We start from the raw sequence: 22,860 nt of genomic DNA, 5'->3' as shown, positions 1-22,860 counted from the left end.
CCCCTTTGCTTTTGCCCACATCATCGCCCTGAGGAATCCTGTTCAGATTTCAAGGGACCCACTTAGTCGTGACTTCCTAAGCACTTCCTTCTCCTTCTCCAGGTAGAACCGATGCTTTTCCCTTTTGCCCTTACTATCCTTTGTGGCCATTGGATCCCATCAGAATTAGGTGAGGCAATTTTTAGAAATACAGATCTGAAGCCCCACCCCAACACTACTGACCCAGAATGCTTTGGGGCCTGTATCAAAAGATCTCATGTACTCCATAAATATATATACCTATTATGTACCCACAAAAATTAAAAATTAAAAAAAATTTAATTAAAACTTTTTTTTGAAAAGAATGCTTCTTGAGCCCAGGAATGTGCACTGTAAAGTACCACAGGTGATTCAGATGCCATTGGTCACAGGATCACTACCACAAGGACCCAGGCCATTGTTCCTAAATACCTTTGTCACGCAGTCATTTGCGTGCCTTTCTCTAGCTTCTTAATTACAGACTTGTTGAAGGCAATGACCTGTATAGTATCCATATTTCGTTCAACATTTTTTTTTTTTTTTTTGAGATGGAGTTTCACTCTTGTTGCCCAGGCTGGAGTGCAATGGCACAATCTCGGCTCACCGCAACCTCTGCCTCCTGGGTTCAAGCGATTCTCCTGCCTCACCCTCCCGAGTAGCTGGGACTACAGGTGTGTGCCACCACGCCCAGCTAATTTCTTTTTCTTTTTAGCAGAGACGGGGTTTCACCATTTTGGCCAGGCTGGTCTCAAACTCCTGACCTCAGGGGATCCGCCCACCTTGGCCTCCCAAAGTGCTGGGATTACAGGCATGAGCCACCGCGCCTGGCCTTAACACATTTATTGAGTGCCTACTGTACACCAGGCACTGTTCTGAGAGCAGGAGACATGGCAATGAACAAAACAGGCAGGCCTTCTCTCTCGGACCTTACATTCCCAGGAGAAAAGTCAGACAAGAAAGACAAGTGCGATTATGAAATACTATCTCATTAGATGATAAGTTCCCTGGAGGAAGATAAAGCAGGGAAGGAGGAGATGGTGACGTCCACGACGGTGGTGAAGGTAACATTAAGCCTTCGCTACAGAGGTGGTAACCGAGCAAAGAGTTGAAGACTGTGAGGAGGAAGGCCAAGTAGACATTTGGGAGAAAGACAAGGTAAGGCTCTAGAGCACAAGAATGCCAAGCTCATTCTAGAAACAGATGGGCTGTTTCCAGTATGGCTGCAGCAGAGTGAGCAAGTGGGAGAGAGGACGGAGGAGGCTGGTGAGATGCAGGGGAGCGGGGAGATCTTGTAAAGGCTCGTCCGACCCTGTGAGAACTTTGCCTTAGCCTGGCGCAGTGGCCTATAATCCCAGCACTTTGGGAGGCCGAGGCGGGCGGATCACTTGAGGTCAGGAGTTCGAGACCAGCCTGGCCAACATAGTGAAACCCCATCTCTACTAAAAATACAAAAATTAGCTGGACCTGGTGGCGCACGCCTGTAATCTCAGCTACTTGGGAGGCTGAGGCAGGAGAATTGCTTGAATTTGGGAGGCAGAGGTTGCACTGAGCTGAGGTCGCACCACTGCATTCCAGCCTGGGTGACAGAGTGAGACTCTGTCAAAACAAAAACAAAAACAAAAACAAAACCTTTGCCTTATTCTCTAAGATACTGGAATTCACAAAGCCTATCACAGTGCTTACTCCAGAATAAACGCTCCATGAATACTTGATGAATAAAGGAATCATCTCCAAGGTAGCATGCAAAGGCCTCTTGTGGTTTAGACTTAGACTGAGACTCAGAGAAATAATTTAACCTGGATATTGTAACGTAAATATTTTTAACAAAGAGGCAGCTATACTCACCCAGAGCTCAGATTCTGGAGCCGGGATGCCTGGATTCAAATATTTCACATACTGGCTGTAGAATCTTGGCAGCCTGTCACTGCCTTAGTGTCCTCATCCATAAAATGCAGAAAATAATAGTACCTACTTCATAGAACTCTGATCATTAAAAACGTTTATACATGAAAGTAAACTGTAAGTGTCTGATGTATTTTGAGAATCAATAAATATTTGCTATCACCATTAGCATGGATATATTTGAGACATGTAAAAAATTCAAACATTTGACATACTTAATTTTCAGTTTTAGTCATTTCTATATACTCATGATTGATAAATATAACATTATAACTGATATATACTGTATTACTATATGATACATGTGATGTATATATAATTGTTACATGTCCATTTTAAGGTACGCATGTTAAAAGAATGGGAATTCATGGAGCCCTAGAGATGGTAAAACAGAAAATGAGTAAACGTAAAGATGATGATGATGTTGGTAACATCTACATTGGTGACAGCTACATTGGTAGCTACCATTGTAAAAAGAGATCAGAGTTCTCTATATTGCTGGGTATCAGTGTTCCTTGGGGCTACTAATAAACATACAAAAATTTAAAACATGAATTACACTTTGAAGTCTATCTTTCACTTTAGTCAGACTTTGGCTTGCCCCCTGCAAGCCACGTTTTAGATGACATAAGAATAATTTCTCTCTGATTCCCATTCCTATTGAATTTGTGTCATAGTCTCCTAATGCAAATGAGATGACACTTTGCATTGTCATCAGACAGTTTTAATACAGCTAGGGAAATTTCTATTTATTTATTTATTTTTTTTTTTCTGAGCCGGAATCTTGCTCTGTCGCCCAGGCTGGAGTGCAGTGACGCCATCTCGGCTCATTGCAAGCTCCACCTCCCAGATTCACGCCATTCTCCTGCCTCAGCATCCCGAATAGCTGGGACTACAGGCACCCGCCACCACGCCCAGCTAATTTTTTGTATTTTTAGTAGAGACGGGGTTTCACCGTGTTAGCCAGGATGGTCTCGATCTCCTGACCTCGTGATCTGCCTGCCTTGGCCTCCCAAAGTCAGCTAGGGAAATTTCTTAATTCACACCTGGGAATCAGTTTCTACTAGGAGACTCTAACTTATGACTCATTTGAATGATTTGAATATCTGTGTGCTAATGTTAAATGCTAATATTATTATTCATATGTAATAATACAGATGCAACTAGTAATTTTCCTAGCCTATGTCCAGTTCTATCTTTAATACTCATTTTTAAAGAAACTTGTGAACGACACCCGTCTTCTCTCTACTTTGTACTTACTAATTTTTGTAATCATATCCATGTCTGCTGGTTAACATCGATGGCTCTGGAGGTAGATGCCCGGCTGGCTTAAAATCCTGGGCGATTGTTTAGTGGTTGTGTGACCTCAGGTAAATGACTCAACTTCTGTGGGTCCCAGCCTCAGTTTCCTTCACTGTAAAGTAGGGGTCATAATACCACCTCCAACTGAAGGCTATTTTTAGGATGAAATGAGATATACACGTAAATGAGATGTACTCTTAGGACGGCTCTTGGCACAAAGTAAAACACAGTAAATGTTGAGTATTAACTATTATTGGTACTTCTGCAAACTGGCTTGAGTTCTGTCTTCCCAGCATTTGCTTTGTAATTCTGTAACTGTTCAACACGCGTATGTTTTCTAACTGCATTTACTGCATAAGTTACTGGCCATTTCGTCCGCTTCCTTGCCTTCCAGGCATTATTTGGGGTGCAGTCCTAACTGTCTACACTTGTACCATTTAATCCCTTTTCACCTCCAGCTGCCCCTGGGCAGCCATCAGTCTACCACGCCCCACCTGTCACTGCTAGTAAAACCGTACAGCATTAAGAAGACGTGGTGGCTCACTCCTATAATCCCAGGGCTTTGGGAGACTGAGGCAGAGGAGTGCTTGAGGCCAGGAGTTCCAGACCAGCCTGAATAACATGGTGAGATCCCATCTCTATAAAAAAAAAAAAAGAAATTAGATGGGCATGGTGGTGCAAGCCTGTAGTTCTAGCCACACAGGAGGCTGAGGCAGGAGGATCCCAGAGTTTGAGGCTGCAGCAAGCTGCGTGCCCCTGCACTCCAGCCTGGGCAACAGAGCCAGACCATGTCTAACATAAAAAAAATAAATAAAAGATTGATCCCGTACTCTACCGCCCTTCACAGCCAGCCCCTCTCTTTTCTCGTTGCAGGATGTTCTGGAAGCTTTCCCTGTCCTTGTTCCTGGTGGCGGTGCTGGTGAAGGTGGCGGAAGCCCGGAAGAACCGGCCGGCGGGCGCCATCCCCTCGCCGTACAAGGACGGCAGCAGCAACAACTCGGAGAGATGGCAGCACCAGATCAAGGAGGTGCTGGCCTCCAGCCAGGAGGCCCTGGTGGTCACCGAGCGCAAGTACCTCAAGAGTGACTGGTGCAAGACGCAGCCGCTGCGGCAGACGGTGAGCGAGGAGGGCTGCCGGAGCCGCACCATCCTCAACCGCTTCTGCTACGGCCAGTGCAACTCCTTCTACATCCCGCGGCACGTGAAGAAGGAGGAGGAGTCCTTCCAGTCCTGCGCCTTCTGCAAGCCCCAGCGCGTCACCTCCGTCCTCGTGGAGCTCGAGTGCCCCGGCCTGGACCCACCCTTCCGACTCAAGAAAATCCAGAAGGTGAAGCAGTGCCGGTGCATGTCCGTGAACCTGAGCGACTCGGACAAGCAGTGAGCGCCGGGCCGGACGCAGCTCAGCCCCGCGCGCGCCCGGCCGCTGGGTGGCGCCGCCGCCGCCTCTGTCCCTGCCCTCCGAGCCCACTCTCACGCTGCCTGGTGTCCCCCTCAGCAGCAAGCACGTCTCTTAGGGCTGACAGTCTCCTTGTCACAAACGTGGATCGCAAGTGGAGCTTTCGCTGATGTGTTCCTGACCGACCCCGGGTCCCACCTGTGCCCCCTAAACCAGGTGGTGGATCAGGCCCGAAGGAAAATGCTGGAAAACCACCACCCGCCACCCAGCCCAGCAGTCAGAGAGGACCTTTCAAGGTGATGCACTGTAAATCCGGCATTGATGTTTCCACCATGTGGAAAAGCAAGGATTTCCCTGGCCCCGCCCTGCACTCCAGCTCGCCCCCTTCCCGCGCGAAGTGAAGGATGTGTCACTTTTCTGAGCTGCCCCTCAGACCTCTCCAGCTGGTCCCTGGACCTCTGGCTGGGAGCGCTCATTCTTTTGACTGGCAGGCTGCCCTCGGTTGCTGCTGTGATGAGGATATGTGCAACCTCCATAAATATGTCGGTGGACAGGGGCGTCTCCTAATAAACCTGATACCAAGAAGACAACTTGAGCCACTTGGATCCCGAAGTGGGCTTCCCGGGAAACCTTGAGCAGAGCAGGCTACACAATCCCCCACCCTCAGTCCCCACCGCCTCTTCTTCCTCACTGTCCCCGCCCCCTATTTGTGGACTAAAGATGAACTCTGGTGTGCATGCTATTATTGCTGCAATTAGAATATTATCACACACAAAGGTCTCTATATTAACGCTGGTTTTATAAGTGACCGTATATTGTAAAGAGCTGTTAAAAGTATTATAGACCTATTCATGTATTATTTCACATGTTTTGACTCTGACTTGCAGCACCATTCTCAGTAAGGATGAGAGCAGGTGATGATCTGCCCAGAAGGTGTTTTACTCAGAAAAAAAAAAATGCCTGGTCAGCAATTCACTGTCATGCACCTATTTTTAGATTGGGCAGGGAGATGGGAGGAGTCGTGATTTTTACTTTGAATATTATTTCACTGAAGTTACTAAGCATTGCAGCACAATGTAGAAATTGGCTTGGGATGGAGGGGCATTCTTGGGAAATTGATGACCGGAAACTAGAGAGCCCCTATAATGTGGAATATGCATATGTGGGGTGAAACGGTATACTATTTTCACCGCCATGACACTAAGCAAAAAATATTTCTTGTTAAAAGAAAGAGAAAAAGAAAGGGATATTTAAAAATATAAGGAGTTGAGTGGCTTTGTGGTATAGAAGGGGGTAAGGAATAAAATATATAGAATAGTAATCTAGTTGAACTGTTCTGCACAAAACATGCTTCCTTTTCAAAGAATAGACTTCAAAAAGGACAAACAAACATTAGGTCACCTTTTGTTTTTATAATGAATTGTTGACGTTTCCATGCTGTGGTCTCTTGATATAAGGAAGTAGACAGAACTTATTTTCCAGCAAAATTATATATTTCTTCTGGGTCTCTTTGCCCAGTTGCCCCAGGAAGGCTTCCCTGTGAGTAATGCTTATGGAATCTGACAAATGTGAATGAGCTGCCATTGGTGGGAATCAGTAAACGTTGAAAACCTTTCACTGATGATTCACCGGTAAGTGCTCCTGTGAGCGGGGGCCACTTCCCTAGTATGTGAGAGAGACCCTCTGCAAGCTGCTGTGGGGACTTAGCTTCCTGGTACTAGGTAGTGATGGTGGATCTAGAGACATTCACTTGAAGAGCAAGGATTGGGGTGGGGTGGGTTGGTGAATCTATCTCAGGCCACTGCACTGCAAGGTCCATTTCTGTCGCTTCTGCAGCACCGTGAGTCCTGAGCAAGAATGTGCTGTGGCAGAGGGGGTCTTGGTTTCATAAAGGGGTATATACAGCCTGAACTCAGGAGGCAGAAATCAAAAGAAATCCTTGAGGGCTGGAACCTGAGGATAGAGAGAAAATGGAGAGAAGGGTGTTCAAGGTCAGGAGTGATTTTTGCATTTAGTGGAAAACCTCAAGTCAGACTCAGTGGCAGAACATGCAGCAGAAAAGCTGTGAAGGAAGGAAATTTACATGATTGTAATGGAGGCTAGGGGTGGATTGGGAGGTGAGTGGAGGAGAGTCTCTGACCAGCTGCAGAGCCAACCCCTATCATTTTATTAACATGGAACCCACACAGACAGGGGAGGGATTCAGCTAAGAACTTACAGAATGCAAACACGAGCACACTCTCTTCGAACCCAATTGTGGGTGTAGCAATGAAAGCAATATGATATGCTGCAGTGTGAAGCTCCTTCTGGGGTTATCGTATGTACAAAGTTTACCTTATAATGGCTCAAATTGTATTTAATTTTTTGTTTTGTTTATAAGTGAAGAAAAGCTATAAGTATAATGTAATTATTTTATAGGTATACTATTAAATTATAGAACAAATAAAGATAATCTAGGATTATATGTGATCCCGGTGTGATGTGCCATAAAAGTGGAATTTTTAACTTGTTGCAGTGAGCCGTGAGGCAGCACTGTGCCTTCAGAGTGTTTTTGTTCAACCACGGTGAGTTCAACCTCTAGCTTATGTCACATGATCTCCTTTGGAGTCTGGAATCTTCTCAGAGAATTAGAATCAGGTATCCAAGGAGCAGAAGTGATGGAGGTGGCCCTCAATCCCGGTCTTTGGGAGCTTCCAAGCCTCTTCCAGATCCCCTGCCAGCTGAAGACAGAGTATTCTCACTGTGCTGGCTGAATGAGAAACACTAAACAAGGAAGCCTTGAGAAACTGCAGCAAATGGGAGTCCACTGTTAGTCTCCCTGTTAGCACCAGGGACACACGTCCTGAGTTTTGTTCATTTTCACATTTACTCCTCGTGAGTTCCAACATTTCTTAATTTAAATATTTCTCAGTTTACAGCGTCTCCATTTTTCTATTCCTTGACTTAATCTGCCATTCAAGAAAACTCCATAATCAATAAAAAATAAAATCCATAATCAAATTGCACATGGTTGATCCACTGTGTAGACTTCAAAGGAATTAAACTCAACTTCCTAGTGAATAATTCATCTTAGTTTATTACATGGGACAGAATATTTCACTGCTAACATACTCTAACTCACTTGTTTTTGAAGTTGGCCAGCTGATTTTTAAGTTATAAAGTCAATGAAAATGATTTTTGCTATTGTGTGAACAACTTAGAATGTATATATTCCCAGAAAGCTTATTTAATGATTGACCTATCACCACCGATTATTAATGTCTGCATGAATGATAACGATAAGACCAAGTCATAAATAATGCAATGAAAACTTTTTAAGTGAAAGCAAGTTTATTAAGAAAGTAAAGGAATAAAGAATGCCTACTTCATAGGCAGAGCAGCCTAAAATGTCTTATTCATCCATGTTATCTTCTGAATTCTCCTTAATCCCCAACCTTGCCACCCCTTCACCCTGCTTCTCACACACAGCAGATGCCCATTCAACTTACCAAAAACAAAATATGGGAAACCATGCAGTTTTTGTTGTTGTTGTTTGTATCCATTGATGTTACTGACCTTGCTAGTATTTAGTCTAGAATATAAGGTAAAACAAACAAAACCAGGGAAATCACTGCCATATCATTCCTTGAATCCTGAGTTTTCTACCTTGTCTGCCTTCTTTTCTCCACCTTCTACAGCCTCATATGTTTGTTATATGCGCGTGTGCATGTGTATATACACACAATATATATAGTGTGTAGTGTATATATTGCACGAGAAAAAGGAGAGAATGGTATATATATATAGTGTATAGTGTCTATAGTGTATACACTTACACACACACATAACATCTGGAGATTTTAGTGGAAGGAATAGGAAAAAAATATGTCTAATGCATCTTACCCAGAATCAGAAGTTTCCTGAACTTTTGTAAGGTTTATTGCCCACTTTCTAAGGTGTATGGAGTGTGTGCTTACCAAGTCCTCCAACATAACTTGCCTCATACCTCTCATCTGTTCCTATTACATGATGTCAATCATATGATGAATCTGTGTAGTGATTTACAGAATGTCCCTTCAGTTTACATTTGACAAAGAGCATAATAACTTACATAGTCTGGGGACAAGGCCATAAACATAAACTGTTCATCCCATCGGAACGCAGACTCCCTCTGGTCCTCTCACCTACTGGGGTGATGGAAAACACACTTGCCAGGTAAAGTTCTGGAAGTTGTTTTAATCCACTTCAGCAAAGAGCTCATACCGAGTGCAGTAGGTGTAACTGGGGCTACTGCTGGAACATCCTGCCATGTTCCATTTGATTTTTGTAGGAGGCAGCATGGTGAAGTAAATTAAAATACAGCCAGGGCTACTACAGTATTAAAGCCTATGAGGGATTCATAATTTCCCCGATTCCTTCTGGAATTCAGCGTCATTTTTTATTTACTCCTTTTTCTAGGGTGGGGAGCAGCTTCAGGGGCTTCCATTCATCTTTCCCCACTACAATAGCTCTTACCTAAGAACTCAAGAATCAATGTGAGGGTTCTTCAAACTACCAGGAGTGTCCCTTCTAATTACATATTTGGAAATGAGGGAAAGGATCACCAGGTTAGTCTGTGGACCCGTGGGCCCACTGAGAGCCAGAGCTTGGAGGACTCTAGTAGATGCTGTATGACCCCACATTAGGAGGGAGCCATGGTGGTTCACTGGGTCTCCAGGTGTTTGTGTCAGTTCAGACCCAGTGTTCAATAATTCTCAAAAGTGCTGAGTCTTCTTCTTTTCTCCCAAACCACATATGCCTGAATAAAGTGGTCCTGAGCTCCCTGGTTAAGAAGTAGGGAAATAACAAATGAATAGATTTGCCCTGGTATTGCAGGGTCATAAGGAATCAGCCACTTCTTCAGCCAATGGGTTTCAGGTCTGATCTGGAAACGGAACAAGGGATTGTGATTTTCATTGAGATGCTGCCCTCTGTCTCTGATTTTCCTTTATTGATTTATTTTGACAGTGTAGATGAAGCAATACTTCTTGTTGCCCTCTCCCCACAACCCCCCATCCATCTTGCCTTCAGGAACATCATGTTCTAGTAACCATCTTCAAGTTGGGAGTCCACGGACGCCACTATAGTCCTACCTCTCTTTGCAATAACTGTGCCCACTTCTGAAAGCCAAGCATTACAACCTGGCTCATTTTATTTTGAGATCTTGCTATTCTCGTGTCCCTCGGGGAATCTAGTTTTATAGCAGCATCTCTTCGTACAGTTATCCCTGGCCTACAGATGATGGCACTACTGCACACTAGAGCTGCTACCCCTCTCACGAACACAAGAATCATAGCTTTGGTAACTAGAGACCTTCCTGGGAACACAATTGGTGAGTGGTTTGGTTTTCATAGCTTTACAGAGCAAAACCACTTTAGCATGCCCACTTCTCTGAGCCTTAGGGTGGTTTTATCCATCATGCACCATGGAAGTTCTTATATTTTTATTTCATGGAGTGTGCATCAAAGCGTTTGAGATGCTCCAAGAATCGTCCTAGTAGCTTATTATCACCATTCCCGGGGGATTTTCCACAGGCTCAAATCCTGAATCACGGGAGACTGTTCCCATGGTGATAAGCATTATCCAACTTAATGTCTTGCTCTTCTTCCTTGATACAGCAGCCTTGGGACACATGCCCATCCTTCTTCTCCCGGCTCCTGCTGTGATTTCACCATATAGTCCGTTTCCTCCCTTAGCCAATCCAGCAGATCCCCAGCAGAGATGAGAGTCTAACAACAGACCTAGCAGGCTCAGGGGACTTTGAGAGTCCCAACTGCATCTACCCAAGTACTCCTCTCCCAATTTTAGGGGTTCTACTTCCCTATTAAGGTTCTAGTCTTGGGACAAGGGACTCGCTGAAGCTGAGAATACAAAATTCTCTGAAACAGAGCTCCTTTTTACAACTGAGTCTTCTTCTGACTGCAGGAGACTAGGGCTTAATTGAATGCTACCTAGAAGACCCTATCTATGGCTTTTACATTCTGTCTGAATTGGTAATTAATCACTTTGAGTCTTTTATTATCTCTTCAACAAATCAATGCCACTTGTAAGCAGGTACCCGATCCCAAAGGCCTTATAATCACTCTGCCCCTCACAGTTTTTAAGCACCAAAGATATCAAAGCAGCATCATCCGTCTGGGGTCACACTTGAGGTTCATTGACTCATGCCAAGGAAATCAAGGATGCAGAAGTGAGTTTAAGAGCAGCAGTTTAATAGGCAAAAGAGAAAAGCTCCCTTGTGCAGAGGGAGGGGGTTCCGAGTGGATCTCCCCACTCGTGGGGAGATGCAGTTGGTTTTATAGATGAGTTTGAGGAGGCGGTGTCTGATTTACATAGGGTGCAACGGATTGGTTGGGTTAGGTGTGTCATTTACATAGTGAAGCTGGCCGCCCCACCCTAATCTTTTATTATGCAGATGGTTATCTACCTGCCCAGCACCACGCTGCCTGTTCCCTGATTGCACACAAGTGACAAAGAAAAGGCAAGATGGAGCCTCCAGGAGGAGCAGGCTTTGCCCTCAGGTGCCTTTTCCTATCGGCACAGCTGCCGGCATTCCCCTGTGCAAGCTTCTGGCTGCTTTTCTATATCTGCAGCTTGATATTTCAGGCTGCTCTTTGTTAGAAAAAAATGATTTGGGGGCCGCTTTTTATCAAAAGGGAAACTTTATTGAGGACTCTCTTACCCTCATTATCTGATTATCTGTCTAAATAATTTCATTTGAGTTCCTGTATCAATATTGCACCAGCCAGTGAGTCCCCCAACCAGCATCCCATCCTAATTTACCTCTGGGAAGAGTGTTAACAATGCACGGCTACAGCATGCCAGGACCGATACTCAGCAGCTGCCCAACGACTGAGCTTTCTCCAAATCCTGGGTTCGAGTTTCCTTCTCTAGGAACTGGAATTGTCTGTCTTAAATTGGTTTTCCAAACTCTGAGACAGAGTTGTGAGCAGAAGGTTTATAGGAGGAATGCTTGCAGAACAGAGACCTGTAAGCACATGAAGACTGTGCAGTGGGAACAGCCATCAGGTCACAACTGAGGACTTGCCTGATCCTGTGGGGAGCTCTGGAGCTGGGGGGTGCATTTTAGAATGGTGCCAAATTGAAGAGAGACAGGCTTTTGCAGCCCACATCCCTCAGTCACTGCCCACAAGCCATCCCTAGGAGGGGGCGTGTATTGCCTCTAAGGGCAAATCTCAGTGAGGATCCAGCTGTTAGTTTCAGCGAGGGTCAGCAGCCAGGTGAGATGGTGAGATGGGATGGGTACATCAGCACTGAAGAGGGTATCCGGGGAGAACAACATAATAGTCACCTTTCCCTGTGTGTTAGGGGTAGGTGTGGGGGCTGGAGCATGGGGGGAAGGAGGAGACAGAGAAGAAAGAACATGGAGGGCCTTGAAAGAGAGGCAGAGCAAGTTCCACCTGACAGCATAGGAAAGAGAAAATCACTGATAGATTGGATCGAGGGTTATTCTAGTCACGACATGCTAGGTGATTGGAGGGAACAGAATCTGGGTCCAGATGGGCCAGCTCAGGGGCCCTTGCAGCAACACAGACTGAAGGTTAGGGCCAGACCAGGTAATAGAACTGGATCTGAAAGAAGAGACAAATATGTGAAGTAGTCACAGAATGCGGTGATGAAAGAGGGGGGTGTTAGTGCAACAGATGGGCAGCCCAAGATAAATGAGGATCCGGTTATACAAAATACTGATGCAGGTTTTTATAGATGTTGGGTCTGTGGTGATAGTGAAACATTTATGTAAATGAAACTTTTTCCCTGTTTGAAGAAATAGGACAGATCTATATGAGCAGCTAGATCTGGAGAAACTGATATTGAAGCAAAAAGATCGTAACTAAATCCACGAACATACACGAGACTTTTTTTTAATTTGTTTTGTTTGTGAGACAGGGTTTCACTCTGTCACACAGGCTGGAGTGCAGTGGCGGGATCATGGCCCTGGTCCCAATCAGTCAAGTCTCCTCCAACTCTCTTTCTCTCTCTCTCTCTTTTTTTTTTTTTTTTTGACACGGAGTCTCGCTCTGTCCTCCACAGTGGTGCAATCTTGGCTCACTGCAGCCTCAACCTTCCAGGCTCAAGTGATTCTCCCACCTTAGCCACCTGAGTAGACGGGACTACAGGTGCATGCCACCATGCCTGGCTAATTTTTCTCTTTTTGTAGAGTTGGGGTTTTGCTATGTTGCCCAGGCTGGTCCTTGAACTCCAGGGCTCAAGCAATTCACCCACCTCAGCCTCCCAAAATGCTGGGACTACACCCAGCCCATGTATGAGACTTCTACTAGAGACAGTGGAGGAACATGGGGCCAAGTAACCTTAGAAAATGCTTCTTTAGAAGAATAGGAAGTTAACAATAATATGTTATATCGTTTTAAATAGCTACAAGGAGGATATTGAATGTTCCCAATACAGAGAAATACTAAAAATTTGAGATGATAGATATGCTAATTACCCTGATCTGATCACTATACATTATATATGTTACATCACTATGTGCCCCATATATATGTACAATTATTATTTGTCAATTAAAAAAATTTTGGGCAGGTGCACTGGCTCATGACTGTAATCCCAGCGCTTTGGGAGGCTGAGGTGGGTGGATCACCTGAGGTCGGGAGTTTGAGACAAGCCTGACCAACATGGAGAAGCCATCTCTACTAAAAATACAAAATTAGTTGGGCATGGTGGTGCATGCCTGTAATCCCAGCTACTCAGGAGGCTGAGGCGGGAGAATCGCTTGAATCCTGGAGGCCGAGCTTGCAGTGAGCTGAGATCGCGCCATTGCACTCCAGCCTGGGCAAGAGTGAAACTCCGTCTCAGAAAAAAAAAAAAATTTTTTTTAAGAGTACGGAGATGAAGAAACATCAGTGAAAATGAGTAACATTCCTCAGGCAATGTCTGCCCATTGCCTGAAGTAAAAGTGGGACCTTTTGATCCTTCATTTCACTGCCTTCCTCTTGCTGTACACAGGCTTCTAATCCTCCCTCCTCCCATGCGTATCTGTTGCCATAGACAATTCCAGCTCCTCCTCACCTTCCTGGTGGCAACCCTCCTTGCTCTGCTCTTTGAGCAATGCCACATCTTCCTGATGGTGCACTGATGACCTGAGCCGCATTCCCCACTCACATTCCTGAAGGCAAGGAGAGTTGTTTAATAAACCAGGCACACATGAAGTCTTCCAAACCACCACCTTTATCTGTCATATTCTGCTGCCTGGACATTCTTTATCTAGCAAGACCATAGTTACTTAACACAATGCAATTGCTAATTTGTGGGAAGGAGATATTGGATACCAAATTATGAATTGGGTGTCTAATCAAGGCTGGAAAATTTAAATTTGATGTTTGAAACTCTAGCAAAAAGGTTTGAGAGTTATCCAAATATTTACATCTGGGGTTTCTTGCTTTCTGTTTTTGTTTTCACCATGGTATATTTTAATTTTTGTTTTATTTGAGGAGCCAAAGAATATACAATTTGTGTTACCATCGGCACCGCAAGCCTGGTTTTCCCTGTGCTGGAAGGAGCTCTGTGGATGGGGTCTATTTCTAGATCTGTCCTGAAATTCTGTAAGCTAAATACTCTTTTTTTTTTTTTTTTTTTTGATTCTCACTCTTTGCTTGAAAAATATGAACTCCCTAATTTAAGAGTATGCTGACAAATTACAGACAGTATGTATAAGGCAAAATATATGGATAGGAAATAACAAGTGTTGTGGGGCCCAATTTAGATTAATTGAACTTCATTATCATAGGGCTTGTTGGGACATGGTTTAAGCATATTGCCAGTTTCTGACTCCAAAAAGCCTGAAACCAACAGATAATTCTCATTGTTGATTAACATGTAAAGTGTAAATTGCTCCTATGATCCATTGCCTGGATTAGAAAGTGATGTTAATCTCTGGAAAACTTTAGAGCATATGATAGGAGTGGAGCTGTAAATTAGGAACATTTACATAGTCCGGGAGGGCAGTATGAAGCAACTCCAAAATTGAGGTGAAAGGGAGTTTTGCACAAGTAGAACCAAAATGGGCCTATTGTGAAATAAAAAGCCCGATGTTACTGTCACAATCAGACCACCATAGGAGAAAATGTGCCCAGTGGCCTACAGACGACCTCGACTTTTTTTTCATTCTGGCAACAGAGAAACAAGATTGGCTTGCCACGCTTACAGATAGCTCTCTGTAGTGGTTTAGAGTGAAAATCGTCCTGATTGTCCTTGGAGAGGACATCTGATAGAGCTGCTATCATGATGTGGAAACACGTAAACCACCCAACCTGTATTGTCTCCTTGATTTAACAGAATTGACCAGCTGGGTGTCATTTGATATTTGAAATGAGATAAATTCCATGAAATTAATTATAAAATATTTCTATATTGACTGATTTTTTTCATCTGACACAAAATCCAAAAGAACTGAAGGAAATAACAATTAAAATTCTCTCTCCTCTATCCCAAATGCTACCTGTTTTTCTTCTCCAAAAGCAACTATAGTCAGTTTCTTGTCAATGACTCCAGAGATATTCTATGTATGTTAATTTCTAGAAATTCAGTAGTCATGCTGCCATCATTTTGTCATCAATGAGAATGTACTATAAACATTGGTTTTCTTCCTGATTTCCCCCCCAATGACAAAGATAGAAACTTTTTATGGATTTTTTTTCCCCTTAACAAAATGTCATACATCTACATCAGTACATAAAGGGCCTGTTTTTTCTCTATTTTTTTGGGCGGGGGGATGGAGTCTCACTCTGTCCCCCAGGCTGGAGTGCAGTGGCGCCATCTCGGCTCACTGCAACTTCCGCCTCCTGGGTGCAAGCGATACTCCTGCCTCAGCCTCCCGAGTAGCTGGGATTTACAGGCACCTGCCACCACACCCGGCTAATTTTTGTATTTTTAGTCGAGACGGGGTTTCACCATGTTGGTCAGGCTGGTCTCAAACTCCTGACCTCAGGTGATCCACCCACCTCGGCCTCCCGAAGTGCTGGGATTACAGGTATGAGCCACCGCACCCAGCTGTTTTTTCTCTTTTAAAGCCTAAACATTACTTCATTATTTAGACATTTCCAATGTTTTGCTATTACAGATACTTACTGTCACTTTCTAACATGTAAAATGTAATTAGGCCAGTTTCTCTTTCCACTTGAGTCGTTTCTCCCCAAAACCTCGACTGTTCTTGCTAATTTTTATGTTCAAACTTTGAAGTCAACTTCTTTAGTTCTCACCCTCCCTCTTCCCCCAACAAAACATTCTGCAGCTATTTTTATTTGGATCTCATTAAATGTATTGGCGTGCACTAAATTTATATTAAATTTATAATTCGTTTAGGGAGTACTGGCATTGTCATTGCCCTTCCATTTTTGTGAGTCTCTCAACTATTTTCATATAGACCTTACACATTTCTTATTACACTTATTCCATGTTATTTGGATTTTTGTTTGCTATTTTAAGTGGGGATATTTCACAATTTTGTCTTCTGACTGGGTATTATTTGTTTACATGAAAGTTCTTGATTTCTGTATATTAATTTTTGGCCTAGTCGATTTATGTCATTCTATTATTATCTTTAATAGTTGTTTGATTATTGTCTGTTTTTTGAGCATATAATCTAATAAACAGCAAATAAAAATTAACTTTACCTCATCCTTTTCCATCGTATACTTTTTTTGTTCATTGCCAGAACAGTGATAAATAGCAGGTGAAAGTAGACAACCTGGTCTTGTCCCTGATTTTTTAATGGAAATAGTTCTTTTTTAAAATTTTTTATTTTATTTTATTTTTTTGAGGTGGGGTCTTGCTCTTGCCACCCAGGCTGGGGTGCAGTGGTGCAATCTCAGCCCATTGCAACCTCTGCTTCCCAGGTTCAAGCAATTCTCCTGCCTCAGCCTCCAGAGTAGCTGGGATTACAGGAGCAAACCACCGTGCCCAGCTAATTTTTGTATTTTTAGTAGAGACGGGATTTCACCATGTTGGCCAGGCTGGTCTCGATCTCTTGACCTCGTGATCCACCCGCCTCGGCCTCCCAAAGTGTTGGGATTACAGGCGTGAGCCATCGTGTCTGGCCAGAAATAGTTCTAAAGCTTCCCCTTTATGCCCCAGGCTGACTTTACGTTGAGGTATTTGATTCTTTAAGGACATATTTATGTTATTCAGAGTTTTTTCTTCAAAAATTACTTAATTTGTCCCTCCTTCCGTCCTTCCTTCCTTCCTTTCTTCCCTTTCTTTCTTTTTCTTTCTTCTTTTCTTCCCTCTGTGGCCCAGGCTGGAGTCTAGTCGGCTCACTGCAGACTCCCTGCGTCCGGCTCCCGTGATTCTCCTGCCCCGGCCTGCGGGCTGCCTGGGATTGCCGGCGCGCGCCACCACCCCTGCCTGGTTTTTCTCCTTTGGCTGGAGGCGCGGTTTCGCCATGTCGGCCAGGCTGGTCTCCAGCTCCTGACCTCGACTAGTCTGCCCGCTTCGGCCTCCCGAGGTGCCGGGACTGCAGGCGGAGTCTCGCTCACTAGGTGCTCGGTGTTGCCCGGGCTGGAGTGCGGTGGTGTGGTCTTGGCTCGCTGCAGCCTCCGCCTCCCAGCCGCCTGCCTTGGCCTCCCACGGTGCTGGGATTGCAGCCCCTGCCCGGCCGCCCCGTCTGGGAAGTGAGGAGCGCCTCTGCCCGGCCGCCCCGTCTGGGAAGTGAGGAGCGCCTCTGCCCAGCCGCCCCGTCTGGGAAGAAGTGAGGAGCGCCTCTGCCCGGCCGCCCCGTCTGGGAAGTGGGGAGCGCCCCTGCATGGCTGCCCGGTCTGGGAGTTCTACCACGGAGGCCAGACGCAATGTGGGGGCTGGACGTGATGGCTCACGCCTGTAGTCCCAGCACTCTGGGTTGATCACTTGAGGCTAGGAATTCGAGACCAGCCTGGCCAACATGGTGAAACATATGAAAAATACAACAGACCAACCAACCAACCAACCCAGAGACAACAAAACAGGTCTACCCTGGAGTCATACTCTAACTTTTTCTATTTTCCTCCCTTTCTGATCCTTTATCCCACTTTTTCTTCCTCTTCTTTCTCCTTCTTTGTCAAATAGAGGATTGAGTTATTATCATTGATCCATACAAAGTCCCTCTCTCATTTATTTTCTTTAATTCCCACCCCCCATTTCTATTCCCCGTCTTCCCATGTGCAACCTTCCTAATATGTTTGATATGCATCTTTTTGTTTGTATATATTTTTAGAAAATGTTTATTGTTTTGTATGCAAAAAAATTAATAAAAAAAGAAACAATTTAAACATAGTCTGATTTCATAAGTTCTTAATCACTGTATTAAATAAAATAGTCTCTTTAACTTTAAAAAAATTAGTTTGTTAGCATTTTGAGAAAACAACATGCACATGTAATAGCAAAACATTGGAAATGTCTAAATAATGAAGTAACGTTTAAGCTTTAAAAGAGAAAAAACAGCAGGGTGCGGTGGCTCATACCTGTAATCCCAGCACTTTGGGAGGCGGAGGTGGGTGGATCACCTGAGGTCAGGAGTTTGAGACCAGCCTGACCAACATGGTGAAACCCCGTCTCTACTAAAAATACAAAAATTAGCCGGGCCCTGGAGAAAATCTCCGCACATGCATATGAATTTTAAATACACATATATTGAAATATGCAAGGCAGTACACATATGATCATCCTAGCCTTCCAGGAATAACCTCCACTTCTCCATGGCCCTTCTGATGTTTGCTAACTGTGTTTACTATTTTTCACTGCTATTCCTCAATAAGTTGGCCTATAGTATTTTCACTTAAATAATCTTTGTTGCTTTGGTAGCAGTGTTAATGTTATTTGCCAGCTATTTGCAAATATTGAATAGCTTGTGTTGGGGAGAGAGTAGGGTTGTGTTTCAAGCTAGACAATATTTCATTATGAGGTAGGATGGAGAGCATGTCATGCTCTACTATTGACTACTCTAATCCAGGGTCTCTTCCTTCACCTTTGTCTTGTTGATAGACGTCTTCCTGCAAATATGGTTTGTCAGCCTGATTTCTCATGCAGGCATCCTTCCTGATGTAAGAAATAGTAAGCTACATTCAGGGGAGTGTCTAATACCAACTGGTGTACCGAGGTCCATTACTGCAAACACAGTTTGAGATAACACCTCCCAAGGGTATGGTTTCACCTTGGAGAAGGATTTTGAGATAACACCTCCTAAGGGTATGGTTTCACCTTGGAGAAGGAGACTTTGCTTGCTTTTTCTGAGATGTGTCTTCATGAGCATCCTCTCTGCCTTTTTCCATACCCACACATTTGGGAGATCTTCTGTATATTTTGCGGTTTGGGTTTTCGACACCTCTAGTTTTAATTGAAGACAAATCAGAGATGATGCATATTTGTTCCTTGTTGCTTTGGAATGATTTTTGAGAGAGAAGGGAGTGAATGTCCCCTTTGTCACACCACTTTAGAACATTAAACCTCTTCCTATTGCTTTTGATTATTTAACTGTGCTTCACAGGAAACAAATACAACCTCCAAAAGTCTGAGTTCACCGATTAGCTGGGAAGTGGAAATGCTAATGACAGCTGGTGTAATTCAAGAAATGATGGCACAGGATTTTCAGAGATTGTAACAATTTGTTCCCATCCACTTACCCTTGAGTTCTCCCACCTTCCATCCACAGTCACTTCTCTTTTTACCATACTTTTTTTTTGGCTTTGTTTTTTCTTACCTTTCTGGCTTTTAGTTGGATTGGACTGACCTTTAGTTGATAGGGTTTTTTTTCTTATTCCTTCTTTAATTCTTTTTGTTCTTTTAATGAATAGTGCTAAATTTTTAATTTACATTTACTTTCATATTTTTGTAACAAAGTCCAAACATATTCATTATCACCATCTTCTCCCTATTTTGTTTTTGGACAAGGTGTCACCGTATCACCCAGGCTGGAGTACAGTGGTGTGATCATAGCTCACTGCAGCCTCCACTTCCTGAGCCCAAGTCATCCTCCCACCTCAGCCTCCCGAGTAGCTAGGACCACAGGCAAGTGCTACCACACCTGGCTATTAAAAATTTTCTTTTTAGAGATAGGGTTTCCCTAAGCTTTCCAGGCTTGTCTCCTGGGTTCAAGGGATCCTCCTGCCTTGGCCTCCCAAAGTGCTGGGATTACAGCTGTGAGACACCACACTTGGCCATTCTTTTTTTTTTAAAGAGATAGGGTCTTCGTATGTCTCTTCATAACACTTAAAGCTCACATAGTGCTTATATGTAGGGTGACCAGAGTTTGTCTGGGAGTGGTATCAATTTATGGAGATTTTCCAGGTGTAATAGCCTCACTTTTACTCTCAGTGGTATTCTGGTTTGAAGAATAAGTTGTCACCATTCTTTAACATTATATTGCCTGACATTATTTTACATCGCTTGTCTCCCTCATTAGAACATAAGTTCCACGAGGATAGGACGTTTTGTTGTTTGTCCACGACTCCCAAACCCTACACCAGTTTCTGGCACACATTGACCACTCTAGAAACATTTGCTGAATTGAATGAATGAAGAGAGTAGCGCATGCCCCGTCGCATGTTTGAATTATTCCCTGAATTTCTCCCACCCACGTTGTTACTATCTAAAATTTTAGTGCCCTTTGTAAACATGAAAAATTAGTTGTAATTGTTACTGTTTACATTCTAGGGTTGATTTTGGTTCACCAGTTTCTATGGTTTCTGTGATTTCTTAAATCCCAGGCCCTCACTTCGTTCGCATCTTTTTCCTTGCTGAAATATACCCTGCAGCAGACGCTTCAGTGAGGCTTCGGGCCTAGTTACCTCCTGTACTTTTCATATGTCTGAAAATCTCTCTCTCCCCTTCCATGTGAATGATGTTTCAAGTGGGTCTAATGGTCTCAATTCACTGCTTTCCTTCCACAATTTAAAGACTTTTTTTTTTTAGAGAGTCTCACTCTGTTGCCCAGGCTGGAGTGCAGTGGTACAATCTGGGCTCACTTCAAGCTCTGCCTCCCGGGTTCACGCCATTCTCCTGCCTCAGCCTCCCAAGTAGCTGGGACTACAGGCACCCGCCACCATGCACGGCTAATTTTTTGTATTTTTAGTAGAGACTGGGTTTCACCGTGTTAGCCAGGATGGTCTCGATCTCCTGACCTCATGATCCGCCCGCTTCGGCCCCACAAAGTGCTGGGATTACAGGAGTGAGCCACTGCGCCCGGCTATGCCTGGCTAATTTTTTGTATTTTTAGTAAAGACGGGGTTTCACCATATTAGCCAGGATGGTCTTGATCTCCTGACCTCGTGATCCGCCCGCCTCAGCCTCCCAAAGTGCTGGGATTACAGGTGTGAGCCACCACGCCCAGCCAAGATGTTACTATTTTCTAAGATACATCGTGGCTGAGGACAAATCTACTCTGAGGATAACTGTCGTTTCATTTTAAGTGACGTGTCCTTTCTTTCTGTCTTTTTTTTGTGTTTTTTTTTTGAGACAGAGTCTCGCTCAGTCGCCCAGGCTGGAGTGCAATGGCACGATCTCAGCTCATTGCAACCTCTGCCTCCCCAGCTCAAGAGATTCTCCAGTTTCAGCCTCCCGAGTAGCTGGGATTACAGGCGCCCACCACCACGCCCGGCTAATTTTTGTGTTTTTAGTAGAGACAAGCTTTCATCATGTTGGCCACACTAGTCTTGAACTCCTGACCTCAGGTGATCCACCCGCCTTGGCCTCCCAAAGTGCTGGGATTACAGGCGTGAGCCACCACGCCTGGCCAACGTGTCCTTTCTTTCAAGAGGTTTTCAAATTTTCTCTTTACCTAGCTGGAGATTCACTTTGACCTTTCTTGGTGCAAATGTATTGGTATATATCTGTCTGGCACTTGATACGTGTTACGCAGAGGATGTATCTTTTTTCAATTCTAGAAAATTCTCAGCCATTTTTTTTCTCCAAGCCATTATTTGGCTTTTCTACTATTTCCTTTAGTTTCTCCATATGGACTGCCTCTTTAACTGGAGTCTTTCAGTTTATCCTGTATCTCTTTTAACTTCTCTTACACGTTTACAAATATTTTCTCTCTCTGCTGCGCGGTCTCACTAAATTGCTTGGTGCTACCTTCCAAATCACTCGTTGCTTAATGTGTGCCCATCTAGAATTCATTCAGCTTCTATTTTTTTTCTGTCTCAATGATTATATGCTTCAAGTTCCTTTGCAGATTTTTTTTTTTTTTTTGAGACAGGGTCTTGCTCTATTGCCCAGGATAGAGTGCAGTGGCACGATCTTGGATCACTGCAACCTCCGCCTCCTGGGTTCAAGCAATTCTCCTCCCTCAGCCTCCCGAGTAGCTAGGATTACAGGTGCCTGCCACCACACCCAGCTAATTTTTGTATTTTTTTTAGTAGAGATAGGGTTTCACCATCTTGGCCAGGCTGGTCTTGAACTCGTGATCTTGTAATCCACCTGCCTCGGCTTCCCAAAGTGCTGGGATTACAGGCGTGAGCCACCACACCTGGCCTACAGATTCTAAATATAATTATTATTTATAATTATTATTTAAGTTTTGCCCTGTTGTTGGTATTTTAAAGGTGAATTCATTTTGCTGTTTGTTGAGTTTATTCTTTCTCCTTGAGAATTTTCCTCCCGTGCTTTGGATGTGTGTTTTGCAGAGGTGTCTTGAAAGAGTGCTCACGTTCTTTTTACTCCTCTCTCTCTCTGCATCTGGTCATTTTCCATTGCGTTCACCCATTCCTAGTCCAGAACTTGGCTTTCTGGGTGGCACTGGGCTGTCAGTGGATTAGAGACACTGCAGGTACAGACATGGCCCAGAAGTTAGCTGGCCCAGTGTGGTCTGCCTTCTCCTGCTACCATGTGTGTCTGGCTGGCTAATGTTTGCTATATTCTGTGGCATCCTCTGCAGCTGTTTTCAGTGGATTCTCACTGGTAGGTAAGCCTCACATCTCTGGTAGTGATCCTGGGTTGGTTTCCCTCTACAAATGGGGCATGGTCAGTTGTCTTTACTCCATAGAGATTCCTCTTGTTCATGCACTCTCTTGCAACCCCCACTTCCCACCCTGCATCTATACTTTTGAAAATATATTTCATGTTATTTTTCTGCTTGGAAACAGAGGGAAAATCCAAATTTTTAACTCACAGCACAATGTTTCTTGAATGACAGAAAAGTCTTCCAAGCGTGGAGCTACCGAAATGTCTTAATTATAATTAATCTGTATTGAACCTCCCTTTTCTACTTCCTTAACACT

General features: G+C 44.0%; 1 protein-coding gene across 1 annotated transcript in view; it reads left to right on the top strand.

The window, feature by feature from the left end:
• Positions 1–8,003, top strand: part of GREM2 (gremlin 2, DAN family BMP antagonist) — a 124,886-nt gene extending 116,883 nt beyond the window's left edge. Inside the window, exon 2 of the mRNA XM_032137153.2 lies at positions 4,096–8,003. Within this exon, the coding sequence (XP_031993044.1) occupies positions 4,097–4,603 (507 nt within the window). The 5' untranslated portion in view covers position 4,096 and the 3' untranslated portion in view covers positions 4,604–8,003. The remainder of the gene's footprint in view (positions 1–4,095) is intronic.
• Positions 8,004–22,860: the final 14,857 nt, after the last annotated feature.

Source organism: Hylobates moloch, unplaced genomic scaffold (genome assembly GCF_009828535.3).
Source record: "Hylobates moloch isolate HMO894 unplaced genomic scaffold, HMol_V3 SCAFFOLD_18, whole genome shotgun sequence".
NCBI lineage: Eukaryota > Metazoa > Chordata > Mammalia > Primates > Hylobatidae > Hylobates > Hylobates moloch.
Note: the sequence above shows the minus strand (reverse complement) of the source record. Positions and strands in the feature narration are given on the sequence as shown.